A 16476-nucleotide genomic window follows, 5' to 3' on the forward strand; every position below is an offset into this window, starting at 1 on the left:
AGCAGAAAATTTCATGAAGTTTATGATAAAACAAATAGTCAAACAAAAAACATGAACCCTAAAAATGTATCCCTTATACTCTAATACCATATAGAACTCAAATGCAGAAGTGGTATTCTCCTCTTTCAGAACCCACCACACCTTCAAGCATCTATCAAGACCCCCACTATAGAGAAGAGGAAAGAATCCACCTCCCGCGCTGTTGGGAGAGGTTTGTAGGCACTGCACTGGCCCTTGGTGTCCCCTCAAGATGCCAAGTCTCGAAAGCCCACCGCCAGTCCAGAAACAACTAACAAAAGGGTGGTGAAGGACAGAAACATAGAATTCGATAAAGAATATACGCCAGAATATGAACTTCTTACTCTGTATAAATCAATGTCTCCTGGTGCAGATAATTCTTTGAAAAGATCATCCAAGAGGATTTTTATCTGCAAAGAAACGGTACCGATTCCAATACCGTGAAAGAAGACCCTGCGTGATTTGTGAGTGACAGGAAAAGACAGCAAATCTTGCATTATGTAGCATCTTGATCCCGTCTAGTCGATGAGAAAACGCAGGTGAAGAAGACCGCAGAAATAGTAGAGCTAGCAGACCGTCTTCCTCAAGGACCAGGGTAATTCTACTCCTGGCTTTTGAAGATTGAACAAGAAAAGAAAAGACATCGGCCGCTGAACCCTCAGCGGCTCTTGCGCAAGAAGACGAACAGTCGAATCGAGTCAGCGCGATGGAATCATCGATCATACCTGCCCCTTTTTTGACAAGCAGAGGAACAGTCGAGGGGAATCTTGGTGCGAACCGGAACGGAATCTTTTTCCGTTATTTCGGCTACGCGTTCGAACAAGTCGCACAGCAGAAGAGTCTTGTCGCAACCAATCTGGTTACTCGCCGGGATGAAACCCTTCGTCCCCTTTATTCAAGAACACGACCAGCCGAAGATTAGTGTGGGCGCATGCAGGCGCATTTGGCTTGATGGTGAAAGATAGCCGATTCGGGTTCTTGGCAGCGACGGAACCTCAGCCACCGTTCTGTTGTCAGGGGTACCGGGTGCGTGCGGCCGAAGCGAATAGCCCCCGAGGCTGCAGCAGCCGACGAGTCTCTTCTCTTCCTTCTTTCTGAATTTGAGCCAGACAGTCTGCCGGTTCTACTATTCCTGCGATTCCCTTCTTTCTGCCTTCGAACTGATCGAGCGCACGCCCTGACGCGGGACTCTAATATATATATATATATATATATATATATATATATATATATGAACAAGGACACGAAACGGTTATAACTTTAAAAAGGTATATCCGTAAATAACATGCAAGGGACCAGTATGCAATTTTATATGAGTAAAACACTTTAACATAAAATCTACACAAGTAATAATAAACGGAATGTGCTTCACTTCACTCTTTGAGGCAAACCTTTTCAGACATGAAAATTTTAAATGCATAAGAGTGAGGAACTGAAACAACAGAGGGGGCATTGGCAAATCCTCTGTAACATTCTCCTGCAAACCAGAGTATCTGATGTCGCAACCAGTCTGGGTACTCCAAGAACACGACCAGCCGAAGATTAGTCTGGGCTCATGCAGGCGCATTTGGCTTGATGGGTATGAATGATTTGATTACTTTCTGGTAATTAAGGAATAATACAGGAATACTATTTACGATCCGTCGATTTAAAAATCGTTCAAAATTTTACTCATCTCGATACACCGAACTAGATGATCCTACTTTTAACAGTTCACTGATATTAAAAAGACAAAACAATAATCAACATACAGAGGTAGAAGTGGGGTGATTTCATTAACTTAGAAGAAAGAATACGATTGGGCTCCCACCCAGGTTCACAACTGCTACCAACGTAAGTGGAGATGGTTTCAAGTCTCTTTCCCATAAACCCAGACAAAAAAGTTTGCACACTGCATGCGAAGGTGGTCCCTGAATTAGAGAGGGCGGCACCAGCGAAGTATGACACAAACAGACAATTTTACTAGAGCTTTGTTTGCACCATTATATCCTGAAGGGTTGGTGCCCTGCCATTCTCATCTTCTTTAGTCCTCGATTCTCTGCGACTTCCTGGAATGGGTTCCATCCGTCAAATAGCGTTTTGGAATCCCTTACTTTCTTCCTCTTTCCCCGGTCATATTCTTCATCCCTGCAAAACATCTTCACTTTAAACTAAAGCCAAAAAGCTTCTGTCCTCCAATAAGCTGTATGAATAAAACATGCTTCAAGACAAAAACTCATTCCAGCAGTGCTTGATAAGCCAAACCGCCATTGCAGCATTACAAGATAATGCCTCTACAAGCTGGCATGCGAAATCCTAAGATTCCGAAAACAGGTGACCATCTCTGCTTAAAATTTCCTCACAAATAGTTTGTTTTACAAATTAATCCTTATTAATATTCTCCCCGCATAATTCTTTTACATTAATCAATAAAGATAGGAAAATTATATATATGAAAATTTACAAATGAAAAGGTTTTCCTTACCACTCATCCGCTACATAACCGATGCTGCTTTTATGTGGCATCTCGAATCCATTCATGTCAGACAATACTGGTTCAGCATCATCCCATTGGGCAACTGCATACAGCAAGTAAACATCATATAGCTGTTCTCAGTGCCAATAACGTACCTATATCTTCCAGTAGAAAAGTGTTACATGTAAAAAGAAACAAGAGAGGAAACGCAAATAGTCCAAGTAAACCCACCAGTCGCTTCCTGCAGACCCCTCATAAGCATACTCATTAAACCAATCTCAACAGATCTTCTCTTCTCTTGATCACCTGCTCTTGCATCACATTCTTTAACTACAGCCTCCTGTCTCTTTGCAGAAGATGCATCACTTGCAAGCACAGCACCAGGGAGATCACCCTCCTCCCTGATACCTCCCTCTTTAATAGTTATAGAACCACCACTCCTACTTTTCACATGTTTTGCCTGTCTGCACTTCTTTCGCTTCTTTGATGAGATATGGCAGCCTTGTTCAGTGACTTGAGCTCTCCTAGCTGATGTAGAAGCCTCCCGATCATTTGAAGTCAGATCCTCAATTAAATCCTTGCTACAACCATCCTTGAAATCTGAAATCTTTCGTTTGCTTCGCTTATGTTTCTTCTTTTTTCGTAAACTCAGGGATGCAAGGAAAAGTTGTTTTGGACCCACACGTAAACTTGCCACTACAGGCAGTTTTTTAGGCCTGTGATACCTTTTTGCATCCCCTGCCACAACAACTACATCTGAAACAGAAGCCACTGCATCCTCTGGTTGCTTCAAACATTCTACAGATGGAATATCCTGAGGTTTGCAATCAGCTCCAGCCTTCTTCTTGCATGATCGATTGGTTAAGTCACCCTCCTTCCCACTACTGAAACCATTCTGAAAGTGCAAGAAAGAGAAAACACAGTCCGAAGTGAGACATGGATACTGAATTATATTAACAGACATTTACCTCAAGAACCTTCTTTGGCAAATTTCACGAATTAGAAAAAAAAAAAATCTTAAGAACAGGTTTGCATCATTGAAACTTAAAGGTTGGGCACAGGTTAATTGCACCTAGTTACAAGCAGAAATCATATACATATTCAAAAGAAAATGTTGAACCCAGAAAAGAGAGACAATCCATGTCCAAAATGAAACCTAGTACCTGAACATGATCTTCTGCTCTCCCCTGGATGGATCCTTTTGAAGTGCTTGAATGGTTTTGACATTTTAGGGAGCCATTTGCATTTGATTTCTGGCAATTGATCCCTATGCAGCGGCAGTGAATCACCCCCCTCTCATTCACAACACTCCCACCATTCTGAAAGAATTAAATGGGGAATGAGAGTCAAGCTCAGTAAGGACCCATATGCTTGCAGTGAAGCAGGTATAACCTGCAGTATAGGTGATTTGGGGAGAAAATAGTAGAGAAAATGGATTTTTGGAAGAGAGGCAGCTTTGTTGCCTTGGAATCCGAGCCAGAAAAACCCTTTCTGCTTCTTTATAATCAGGGTTTAAGTGAAAATTTACAATAAGACAAAAATGCCCCTCAATACTCAAAATTACATATCTACTAAAATACAAGTCTAAATTGAATGAAAATTTAACTAGAGATAAAATAAGACATTCTCTATCTAATAGCCATACTATAAGAGAATTTTAATATTGAAAAAATAATAAATGACCAAAAATACCCCTGAACTTGTATTTTAACAGTTTCAATATATTAGTTACCTTAAGAGTGGGTTTAAGACACCCATCGCAGACACTCGTTTGAGTAGCATCAATCTTCAAACTCCCATGTTGTGGAGTTGTGTCCTTCACAGTGGGGTATGGCAACAAAGGCTCTTTTGCTGGTACATCCTTCAATAGCTTGTCCACCATTGGGCTCCTGAATGTAGTTGATTCTCTTATGACATGCCTATTAGACTGGAGCACAGCTTCCTTAGTCAAAGAGTCGTTTCTGGAAATTTCTACAGTTGCCATAGACTGGGCAAGAGAAGCTGATGTTAGCCCATTGAATAAGGCAGGAACAGTTACTTTTCTTTCCATCTGGCCATTCTGAATATCTTCTTTGAAGTTGAAGACAGATTTGTTTACGGCGGCAGAAGTGGCCAGATTTCCACTGCAAGCAACATCAAGAGTTGTTTTTTTAGGGGCAGGATTTCTCCTCTCTCGAGCATAGAAAAGCATATATGCCTGCTGCTCCAACACCCTCTTCTCACTAACTTGAACGACCTGGAGTCACATGCAAAAAGGTAAGTTAATAAAAGACCATAAAAAGTAATATCTTGTTCTCTAAGCAATGAATCTCTATACTGTGCAGGTCCAAATGTGCAACAGCAAAAGCCAACCTACCCGATTATCATCCAGAGAGTACCACATTCCACTCGATGTGCGAACAAAACAATAATAATGCCCAGAATGTGTACTCCAGCCCGCATGAACGAGAACACCGTATAGATGGTATTTATAATCACCTTCCTGCAATTGACATAATTAATATAAAAGGCTAGAATGCCAAAACAAACTTCAGAATGAATCCACACTCACATGATGGTCACTAACAAAAGGTTTCAAGTCCAGGTAAGGAGAAAATTCTATTTTCTTATCAATTTTGTGTCCAGGACTGTGAGACCCAAATCGCTTTAGATGAATGGCGAGTATCATAGGCGCTTTATGAACAGTAAGCTGCTTGAGGGCCTGAACTTTCTCATTGCAGCGGTGGCATTGATATTGTTTCTCTCCACCATCTAGCTGTTCCACGGCAGTAAAATGGGCAAGTGCTTTGCGCAAGGATTCTGCTTTCATGATTTCCAAGCTCAAATCCAAGAATGGATCAAATTTGTTGGAAGAATAAGAACATTGCATGCATTTCACCTGCATCAAAATTGAATGATGCAAAAAAAATTTAATGAAGCTCCCACAAACTAATACAGTTATGGGCTTTTCTTTTATTTTTTAACCACATAAAAAATGCCTTCAACATGCTATTTATCACAAATCCGACCCTCAAGAAGATTTTTGATGATCTATAAAACAAACTCAACACAACTTCACAACTATGCACTTAATTCCATATCAGATGATAAATCCCAGCCCTGATGAATTTAGGTCGGGGTTCAATAAAGCCTGACAGCACTTCAAAAGGTGTTCAACAAATCTTTAATGACTTCTACCAGAAAAAAATAAAATAAATAAAAAAATTCATGGCCACTTCTTTTTTTACGTTTTCTTTACATTTATACTTTCTAAAGAAGAAATCATCAGAGGCTCTGGTGATCTGCACTGGTACCACTTCAGGTGAGTTCTCTGTTGCTTCTTGCTCTCTCTCTGTCCAGTGCTGAAATACCATTCGGGAATCCCAGCCATTATGTGGAAGACAAATGCCACCCCCCACCCAAGATCAAATTCATCATGTGGTGCTTGCCAAAGGGAAGAACCCTCACATGTGGTCAGCTCCAACACACAGAGGTATGCACATTAATAATCCTGTCTGCAAGCTGTGTAACACTGCAACTGAAACTATTGATTGCCTATTCCTTCTTGGCCCATTTGCTCCCCTTCCAAGTGTTGGAACAATTCTATCAAAATTGGTGACTTCTGCTGTGCCATGGCTTGTTTGGCTGGAAAGGAATGATCACATTCTCAGCAGGATCGGGTTGGTGGGTAAGGTCATTGAGCATGCTGTGCACACCATCTTGCAATGGCCCCAACTTATCCATGCACTGGAAGATTTTCCAGCTACCATCACTAGTGAGAATTGGCTGGTCTGACACCTATAAGACTAAAAAGATTGCTAAGCAGATCCCTCCCCCTCAAGAACACCTCAAACTGAACTTCGGAGGAAGTTCACTCGGATCTCTGGAAAAGGAGGCATCATTCAAGATCACCTTGGCAGAACCCTCATTTCAGAATCTGGTCCATTAGACATATCTACTTCGAACAAAGCAGAGGTGCATGCCTCCTAAATAGACTTAAACTATAAACAAAGTACTTTTCTTTACTGGCAACTACTGAAAGTGACTCAAAGAGTGTTATTGCTTGGGTTAAAGGGGACTTCCCCTGTAGCCGGAGGTTTGATCAGAAATTTTTGCAGATAGAAGACCTTGATTCATGCCTCCCCGTCATTTGGAACCATATTCCAAGGGCAGCTAATGTTATGGCAGATCATTTCACTACAGCTGGCCACAAACAGCTGGAGTTACATATTAACTTAAATTCATTCTGATCTGCTTTATATTCGCTTTCAGTGGCAGTAGTTGGGGCATTTTTTTTTTTGCTCCGGTCTTTTTTTCCTTTCAATATAATTTCAGCCCTTCCAAAAAAAAAAAAAAAAAACAACTGGAAAGGTTTTGGCCTTAGTTGCACTAACCAGAGTGTACTAACTAAAAGACATAAAAAATTTGAGTTGTTAGCGAAAAATAAAAAGTCATCTTCAAATTGATATCAATAAGAAGCCAGCTAAGTAATGAAAGACACGCAGTGTGATGAAAGTCACACCTCCATCCCTATCTCTGATTTCATTCAAGATATCATTATTCTTTGAAACAGTTAGTTTTATTTTGACAAGGACTTCCCACAAGTGGTGGCCTGTTTCCATGACATTTTCCTAAAAAATGTCATACTAGATTTACAAGTGTTAGTGGGAATAATCCCACATAGATAAGTATTACAAAGAGTTATATGGTTATTAGTTAAAAATGACAACATCTCAACTCTGGCTAATTATTTCAGGATGGACTTAAACCCAACTTTAACATAGTATAAAAACAGGACATCTACTTGTTGGGTCCTGTTTGCAGCCTGTTTAATATATATCTCACGCCCATTGTTCGTTTGTTGCCTTGACTTGAAGGGAGTGTTAGCGGGAACAATCCCACATAGATAAGTGTTAAGAAAAGTTATATGGTTATTAGTAGGGAAACAACCTTCTAGCTTCAGCTAGTCATTTTAGGACTGAGATGGACCAAACTTTAACAAGAAGGTATCTAAAATAAAAAAATGAAGAAAGGAGTTGTAGTTTTCATATCAGTTGGGAAAAAGTAAATTGCTTAACCAGTAAATATTTATCCTGTTTCATTGATATACATACTTGTTTAGATAATGAAATGACAACCCCTATTGTAAGCATCGGATCTATGGTTCCCAAATTGCTGGACCATAAACAACAGCAAATTACTAGAAATATGAGTGGTAATGACTCCAAAGCATTTGTTCATTTATACTTTTTGAGACATTTCAATTGTTACCTGACTCCTGAGACTACCACCAAAAAGCTTGTGAACCAGACTTTTCTCAAAAGCAGTCGGTGACTCACTTGACACCCCATATGGTAAGCAGCATTTGTGCATGGATTCAAGCAAATTAACCATGTATTCATGAGCATCCTCCTGCCTGGAATTGCGAAAATTACGAGATATACCTAACAATGATGTTAAGTCTAACTTTCAATTAAACAAAATCTACTCAGCATTATGGAATAGAAGACAAAGTATAACCAAACAAGATCAAAAGGATACATCGCAAGTTCTTAACAAGATGAGATGGTGATAAGATCTTCCCAGTTGATTGTAAAGCATTCTTAACATGATTCTGAATTGCACACATGGCACAAAATCCAGCAGTGTGACCTTCAAAAAAGCAAATTAATGCAAAATTAGAGAGTTTGCTAAGATCTTGCAATAAAATAATAAAGGTCACAAAATAAAAAAGACTACAGGAAGATTTTATTTACAGATGGACATATACTTTCATTGATTATTAAATTTTAATACCAATTTCGATTTGGTAAAATAATGAGCCATAACAAGATCAGACAGGATTAGTTTGAAAATATGAGAGTTTGTAGCAGCAACCACAGCTCCCCCAAGTACTGCCAGGACTCCACTCAGAGATACTCGATTATTCCATACCAAACATCTAGAAAATGTTGTTAAATGCAGGGTACTCTACTCTGCCAGTAGTTGACCTACCTCAACGGGAAAGGAACCCAGTCAGTCTTTTTATTGATAAACAGAATAATCAGAACAGTGGCCTGGTCAATTACTGAGCATCCTCTGTTCAATGATCATTGGCAAACAACAGATACTAACTTCTGTGCTTGTCATGGCATGTTAACTTGGTGTCCAATGGCATTCACAGACATTGTAGTCAATAAAAAAGCACTAGCTTTCAATAAGTGCCCAGACAATACCAGGGGATAAATCAGTCCAAAAAACACATGTATCAGATTAGATGTAGCAGTAATAAAATTAGGGGTGGGTGTCTTCTGATTTTCATGGGGTGACACGTTACAGGCCCTATGTAAATAATTATACATCTTGGCTTTTGAACTGGGCCATGTTTTGAAAAATTGAGATGCCCTCCCCTAGATAAAAAGGAATAAGCTTCTTTGGTAGAACATGTGAAAAAAGCACATCACTGAAACAAGTAGCACAGACAAACTAAACATCTTGATTTTTTTCAAAGAAAAACGTAGAGGTTCAGCACCAGAATGAAAAACTAAAAATATGCTAAGATTTCTATAAGTATAGAATGCGGCAGAGTTTAGTCTAAAATGTTGAAACAAAAAACAAAAAACAAAAACATTCAAAGAATATTATTTTAACCAACATAGCATCAGGCAAGTTAATATATTCAAAAGGTTTAGCAATCTAAACAGCAGAATGAAACATCACTACAAAAATCAACACAATTAATCAAAATTTGATTTATGGAGTCCCACTGAGCCATCAACAAAATAATCACATTCTATAAGAATAGATATTTCACTGGCTCTAACCTTTTTTTCGTTATTTGCTATAAGAATCAGAATTACAGCTGCTAAAGTAAATATAATAAAATCAAAATAACATAAAGACTCACAAGAAGATTTATGCTTCCCACTTTGCAAATAAGCCGCAAAAGGCTCCGTGTAAGTCAGGCATTGGAGAACCGAATTGAGGAAACAAGTATTGCCCAGATTTGCTAGACCCGCACCCTGTTAAAGATCCAACTGAGCCTCTATTTAGTAAAGTGTCCAACAAAAATTGCAAACCAGAAAACCCGGAAAATGACAAGTAGACCAATCAATAAACCTCTCAAACGGATCTGCAAACCGCAATTCCAAATAGAATAAATTAAATATCATGTCCCGTAGACTTAAGGGAAAGAATGAGGAGAAGAAGAAGAAAAACATTTAAGCGAGCTCAGGAAAAAATATGGAGAAACTACTCCTTTGACCACCCAAATTTCTTATCACACGATTTTTTTTTTCTTTTGAGAAGTCTATCACACATAATTTTATATCCAAAAAGTACGGGCGCAAATTCCATGACAAACTATATTGCGCCAGACAAATATCGAACATCATTAAACCAGAAGCCCAGTACAAGGAACAGTCGCAAATTAGAATCACAAGTATGATAACATACAAAAAGCATGCATCTCTCCCTATCCTTCTTCCTTCTTTTCAAAGAAACAACGAAGGGCATAAAAATTATTGTATAAAAAGGAAATACAATACAAATCCGCAGAGACAGCACTCAGACAGCGGAATAAAGCAAAAAGCCACAACAGTCAAGCACATGAGAACACACAAAAACCCTAACGAGTAGCGACAAGCAAATGAGGCAACTCGAAGAAAAATGAAAAGCCACTCACAATTCTCCGAACCGTCATTCCAAAACTAAAATCCAGGTCTAACCCATGCTCCAATGGCTCCGTGCCACCCTCAGATTTCTTTCCCGATGAGTCAGCAGCCGTGCTCGAAGATGATCTCTGAGGATCGACGTTGGGATTCAGCGTTTCCAGATGAAAATCGCTACTTGCACTCATATACGGATTGAACTGCTTCCTCGCAATATGAAACTCAATCTTTCTCTGGAACGGTGCGTCTTTGGCAGAATCAACAAATAACCCGTTTTCATGTTTCCGGCACTCTGACGATAAAAGCATGCTATCCACCATTGTAACTCAAAGCGCATACAGATTGAAATTTTCTAGATGGGCTTCGAGAAACCTTGAGGAGATGGCCGACGGGTGAGAGACACGGAGCGCCGCAGCAGCTCTCTCTCTCCAAAAGGGAAGAATGAAAGAGACGCGATTTATGTATATACCCTCTCTCGTAAGCCTAAACCCTATACCCCTGCGCTTCGGAATTCGGACACGCGAGGAAAGTCTCCAATGTGAACACCGCGGGGCAGCAGCATTCGTGGACACCGTGGGCTGCTGCTTTCCAACTTTTTGGCTTACCTATTGTGTTTTGCTATTTATGGAATCTTTTGGGAATGGGCCTGATGAATTGTGATTTCGAAAGCAAGCATTGGTTTCTCCATTATTTCAATGCAGGACAACGCTTCTAAATTTGAGAACACTTCTGACTTCACCACAACGTGTGCCCTATTTCCGCCGCGGTTTCTGACTCGCGAGTCAACTCGGTAACGGGCTAGACAACTCTATGTTTTGTAGGACGCGTTCGGTTTAGAGATATCTAATAGGTTAGAGACCCAGTTTTTTATCCGGGCCTGTTCATGGGTAGTCCGTGTATAATTAACATGAGCTCCCATACAAAATAGAAGTGAGACTTTTAAATTTGACCATGAGCTAATGTGAACTAACTTCATTGATCACAGAGTTTTACCTCTCTCAAACATAGTTTTATCTAGGGGTGGCATTGAACTAAGCCGGTTCGTAAATAGTTCGAGCTTGACTCAGCTCCGGCTTGGTTTGGATCGATTTGAAATAATCTTCAATCGAATTTGAGTAGCGGTTTATGCTCGGTTAAGTAACCGAATCGAACTTGATTGAGTCGTGGTTCGGTTACTTAACACTAAAACCCCCTTTCCGGATTATGTAGCCCATTTGTGATTTCCTCTTTCCTTCGATTTTGGGAGCTTCATTTCGAACTCTGTCGAAGCCCTTAAGTCCCTACAGGAAAAATCAGTGTTGTAATCTCCCTCTCCTCTTGTCCACTCTAATCCTCCCTTCTTTCTCCAATTTTTCGTAACTAATCCAAGCGATTGATTCAGGAAAACCAAATTCCAACTCCTTGTGACCACTATGATGCCTATTTTATTCCTCGTCTCACCTCATCCTACCCTATTCCTCAGTGTCTTCATCTCTAAACCAGTTGTAGCCGACTTTTGGCGTTGCCCACATAAGAAATTTGATGTAAAAGATACGTTTGTCCACTTTTTTTTTTGTAGGGAAATTTCTCCTCAAGGGTTTTGTTTTGTGAAAAAAATCAGTTTTCTTCTTTTATGTTTATTATCTACTTATGAATATATGATTAGAGAGTAATTGTTCAATTTTATGAAATGATTGATTTTTTTCTTTTTAATTATTATTTTGGTTATTTCTTATTAGGTGAAAAATAGGAATACAACCCTACTTGCCATTATAAGATCACCTCTTAAAATAACAAAGACAAAAACTCCTTCCCCAAACTTTTGATTGGTACTTAAAAATATAGATATCAATAAAGCAATATAAGGAGAGATTTCTACCTTTTGCCACATATTAAATAGACAAAGAAACAAACCAAATAGTAATTAAAAAAAGATAGCAAAGGCAAAGAGTATTTATGAGCTTCATCGATATTCAATGCCTTGTTCTTGTTCTTGCCAACCCTGTTATCCCATTCTTGCCTATCCTCATACAACCTACAATCTTTTCCCTTCTTAGGTTGCCTACCCGTCTCCACAAATCTTTAATTAAAATAATAAATAAATTTAAGATAATTTTTTTATTTATGTGCACCCAAGGTGAAACTTTAAAATGATTGGAGACATGGTTGATAGCCGAGTCCATCATTCTTAAGAAGCAAAAAAACTATTTGTTATCCTTTTATGTTGTTTTTGCTCTTATATTATCATTCAAAGTAGGATAAAAGTTATAATTATAACATAAGATATATCATTATAGTCTATAGACTATATGCACCCCAAGGTCAGTCAAGTTTTTAAGGCTATGCACAATTTTACGTAGAATTTACGCATAATTTTATGTACAATTTATTTTATATGTATTTTATGTAAAGTTTTAAAAGTAAGTTGGAACTCAAACCCAACTTGAGCACGAACTCAAACTCGGTTAAAATTCTTTGGTTCAAGTTTGATTCCAATTTTAGGCTCGAGGCTAAACTCGAGTTCGAAGTATTTAGATTAAGCCAAGCTCGAACATATCGGCTCAGTGCCACCCCTAACTCTATCAACTACCTTGCCCTATCACCTTTAGGACTGTAAATGGAATATAAATGAAATAGAATAAGTTATTTTATATATCATCTTATTTATACTCAGTATATTAGTGTATGGTATAATTGATTTACTCAAATAAGTTATTTTATATGTGACATATTTATTTATTAATTTATCTATCCTTAAAAGATTATTACATAATCATTAAAAAATACGCTTGAATCATATTTTATCTCAAATAAAAATTTATTGAATTACTCTTATATATAATCAGGAAATTATTTATTTCCATTTGAGAAATACATGCAATTATCTAATTGAAATTTCCTAAAATTATTTTTTAATTTCAAATATATCTAGGACTACCAAATTATATTTGACTTAATAAAATTGATATTTTATTATGTGACCCTTGCTAATCATACTATGTGATCATTGGAAGGGATTCTTAGTGACATTATGGTGCTACATCACTGTATGTCTTCAAGATTTTCGAGTAGGTCAATGATAGTACTTATTGACAGAAATAATCATGCTCTTGATAAAAGTAATCACCATTAAAATGAACATTAAACTGTTTCCCCTCCCGGCACATTAAGATTTGAAACCGGTTTTCCGGTTCTGGATTTACGTTACACAGTACACGAGCAAACTGTAATGCATGAATGGAGCCGTCGATTCATCCCTCAGTTGGTCATCCAACCAGGAGAAATTTTGGCGCCTCCCCCCTCCCTGTTCCTCGGCACTTTCACCGTCCGGATTAGAAGTTCAAAGTTACAACAGCAACCCAAAAGTTTTTGATAGGGAAGGAGCAGAGAGAGACGGAGAAATTACAAAAAATTTGGGCGGATAAATTAAGAAATTCTATCGTCGTTTTTCCTGAGAGTAGCCTCGCTATCTGAGACACTGAAACACGTTTCCTGGTTGCTGTTCTGTCTTGATCAGGGCTCCTGAAACACGAGGGGTAGAGGCCCCAGGGATTCGGTCTACTTGAGCTTCCATTGTCTCCCAAAATGGGTGGAGAAAATGTTATAAAGAGTGCGCAAGTCTCGATTCTTTTCAGGAGTTGAAGCTAAACCATTTTCCTACGATACAGCAGCAGCCATGAAAGTAGATCAGGTTCTTCGTATGGCTGGAGGAGCTGGTGAATCCAGCTACGCCAAAAATTCAGAGATTCAGGTTCCTCGCTCTCTCTCTCTCTCTCTCTCTCTCTCGCTCTCTCTGGCTCGCTATTTCTTGTAAACAACTGTCTTGCTTGTATCGGATTATACTTGTTCTCATTGAACCAGTCACCGTTGCACAGCTCTCAAGCGTACATTTACATGCATATATCACGGCTCAAACTTGTTTCATTTTTGGTGAAGTACAGTGTCATGCAGCAGATGCGTTATCTTACTTCAGTTGTGCTGTTTTTCTTCCTCAGAGAACTGTAATCGAGAAAGTGAAGTCCATAATCGAAGAGAGTGTATGGGGTCTAGAATCCAAATTCATGCAGAGTGTAGGGATAGCAGAACTTGGCTGTTCCTCTGGTCCCAACGCGTTACTGGCCACCTCCGAGATCATACAAGCCATTCACAGGAAAACTCACCAGCATGGCCATCCGTTGCCGGAGTTTCGTGTTTTCTTCAATGATCTTGCGGGGAATGACTTCAACTCCGTCTTCTTGTCTCTGTCAGGCTTCAAAGAGGAGCTTAAGATGAAGACAGGTGGTAGTTTGGGACAGTGTTTTTTCGCTGGAGTTCCAGGTTCATTCTATGGGAGGCTTTTCCCGAGCAAGAGTCTGCACTTCGTTCACTCTTCTTCTAGTCTCCATTGGCTCTCTCAGGCAAGTCTCGAACACATCACCTAACAGCCAAGCAACCCAAAGTCAAGACGTCTAGGTTTTATATTAATTAAATTATAATAAAATATATTATATTCATGATTTTTAATATTATATTAAATTACTAATTTAGGAGTGATAATTTAGATATTGTAAAAGTAGAAATTTGATCAAGCATATTTGTTTAAGTAAATTTTATTATAATTAATTAAATTAAAAATTTTATTTTAAATTATTTATTATTTTAGACTAAACTAAAATCTATCTTATTTTATTAATATAATTTTAAATAAAACCATCTTATAAATGTTAAATCTATCAAAGTATTTTTATATAATAAAATACCCTATTTATTATTTATTATATTAAATTATTAATTTTAAGAGTGATAATTTGGATATTATAAAAGTAAGAATTTAATTATGTATCTAGACAATATAAAAGTAAACATGTTTGCTTAGGTATATTTATTTTTTACTTAATTAATTTATTATTTTATTTATGTATCATATTTTATTAAAAAAGTAAAACTCTCTTAATAAGGATAAATCTATCAGGGTATTTTATTAATAAACTCATTCTCCACTTTCCATTACAATTTCCATTATGCACACGAACTAACACACGCAAGCAATGTTTCAGGTTCCCGAAGGGCTGGAAAATGAAGAGGGAATCCCAATAAACAAAGGGGATATCTATGTGGGGAAGAGCAGTCCACCAGGTGTTTTCGAGTCATACTTGAAACAGTTTCAGAAAGATTTCTCTTCGTTCCTGAGGTCACGATCAGAAGAGATTGTTCCCGGAGGTCGAATGGTACTGACACTTCCAGGCAGGAGAAATGGGGAGCTAGCTTGGTCTCTCTGGGCAGAGCTCTCAGACGCGCTTAACGAAATGGTCTCGGAGGTAAACCACCATAGACCTCTCTGGCTCCTAGTGACTGCTGAAACTGATATCTTTTTCTGAAACGGCTCCCTTTTGACTCAACAGGGTCACATTGAAGAAGCAAAAGCGGATGCCTTCAATCTGCCATTTCATGCACCCTCTGTTGACGAGCTCGAGGGCGTGATCGACATGGAAGGATCTTTCCAACTTAATCGAGCAGAAACAAACCTTACCAAGTTGGTTGCCAAAGAAGGCGATCCAAAGGAAATTGCGTCGCAGTTTGTGACGAGTATGCGAGCTGTTATCGAAACGATGCTTGGCAGTTACTTCGGGGAGGCCGTTCTCGATGATTTATTCCAACGAATGAAGCAGAAGGTCGCTGAAAACTTAGTGAAAGAGGACTTGGAAATGGTTTTTGTGACCGTCTCCCTGACTCGAAGAGAATGAAGATTAATGTTTCGTAATTTGGGTAATCCTGAGATTATGTCGTTTATGTTCACCTTCCTATCAATTCACCATTCATTCAACTTTATAAAAAGTTCTATAAAATTTAAGAGTATATAAAAATTATTATAATACATAAAATTAATATCATAACATGAAAATCAAGAATACTCAAGAATAATCTACAATTAATTGGGTCATCAAGATTTCTTGGGTTAACTTATTTGGGTAAAGGTGACATTAAACCCACCCAGTTGTCATCCCTAAGATTTGTTGGTTTGGAGACTTGAACATCTGTGTAACTATTTGTGGCCGATTAGAAGATTGAAGTTGAATCATTGATTGTGTTGAGCCTCATTCATTGGATAATCCTGTTATTATCATAATTAATCATCCTTTTACGTCAATACTCAAGTAGTTTGCGTATTGACATATAATTCTTTTATATAAAGTCTCGTTATTGATGGTATAAAATACCTTGAAAATTCAAGTTTTTTGTTGTTACTTTAACCTCTCTTGTTGCCTGACTTTTTCTACTTTAATTATCAATTTCTCTTTATAGAAAATCCAATTACCAAAATTCATTTGTGTTAGAAAATAAACTTATAGATCTTTTCGTCAATATATAATTTATAATATGAAAACTTCAACATAAAGGTGCGGATGCCAAGGAAAA

At 38.2% G+C, this 16476-nt stretch overlaps 2 protein-coding genes across 2 annotated transcripts; one reads left to right on the plus strand and one right to left on the minus strand.

Moving 5' to 3' along the window:
- Positions 1-1770: 1770 nt before the first annotated feature.
- LOC137955760 (ubiquitin carboxyl-terminal hydrolase 23-like) lies at positions 1771-10550 on the minus strand. Its single transcript, XM_068802872.1, has 11 exons — positions 10116-10550; positions 9339-9453; positions 7994-8104; positions 7724-7896; positions 5025-5351; positions 4830-4955; positions 4206-4709; positions 3637-3792; positions 2705-3368; positions 2483-2576; positions 1771-2145 (listed from the first exon to the last, which is right to left on the minus strand). Exons 1-11 carry the CDS (start codon positions 10419-10421, stop codon positions 2001-2003), a joined length of 2721 nt encoding a protein of 906 aa, XP_068658973.1. The 5' UTR covers positions 10422-10550; the 3' UTR covers positions 1771-2000.
- Positions 10551-13735: 3185 nt separating this feature from the next.
- Positions 13736-15866, plus strand: LOC137957354 (probable jasmonic acid carboxyl methyltransferase 1). Its single transcript, XM_068805116.1, has 4 exons — positions 13736-13831; positions 14076-14477; positions 15117-15377; positions 15462-15866. The coding sequence occupies exons 1-4, from the start codon at positions 13757-13759 to the stop codon at positions 15801-15803; spliced, it is 1080 nt and encodes a 359-aa protein (XP_068661217.1). The 5' UTR covers positions 13736-13756; the 3' UTR covers positions 15804-15866.
- The last annotated feature ends 610 nt before the right edge of the window (positions 15867-16476 follow it).

The sequence above is a fragment of the Aristolochia californica genome, unplaced genomic scaffold, assembly GCF_029961685.1.
Source record: "Aristolochia californica isolate CCGP_79_NKW_82.1479 unplaced genomic scaffold, dmAriCali1.0.hap1 SCAF_2, whole genome shotgun sequence".
Taxonomy (NCBI): domain Eukaryota; kingdom Viridiplantae; phylum Streptophyta; class Magnoliopsida; order Piperales; family Aristolochiaceae; genus Aristolochia; species Aristolochia californica.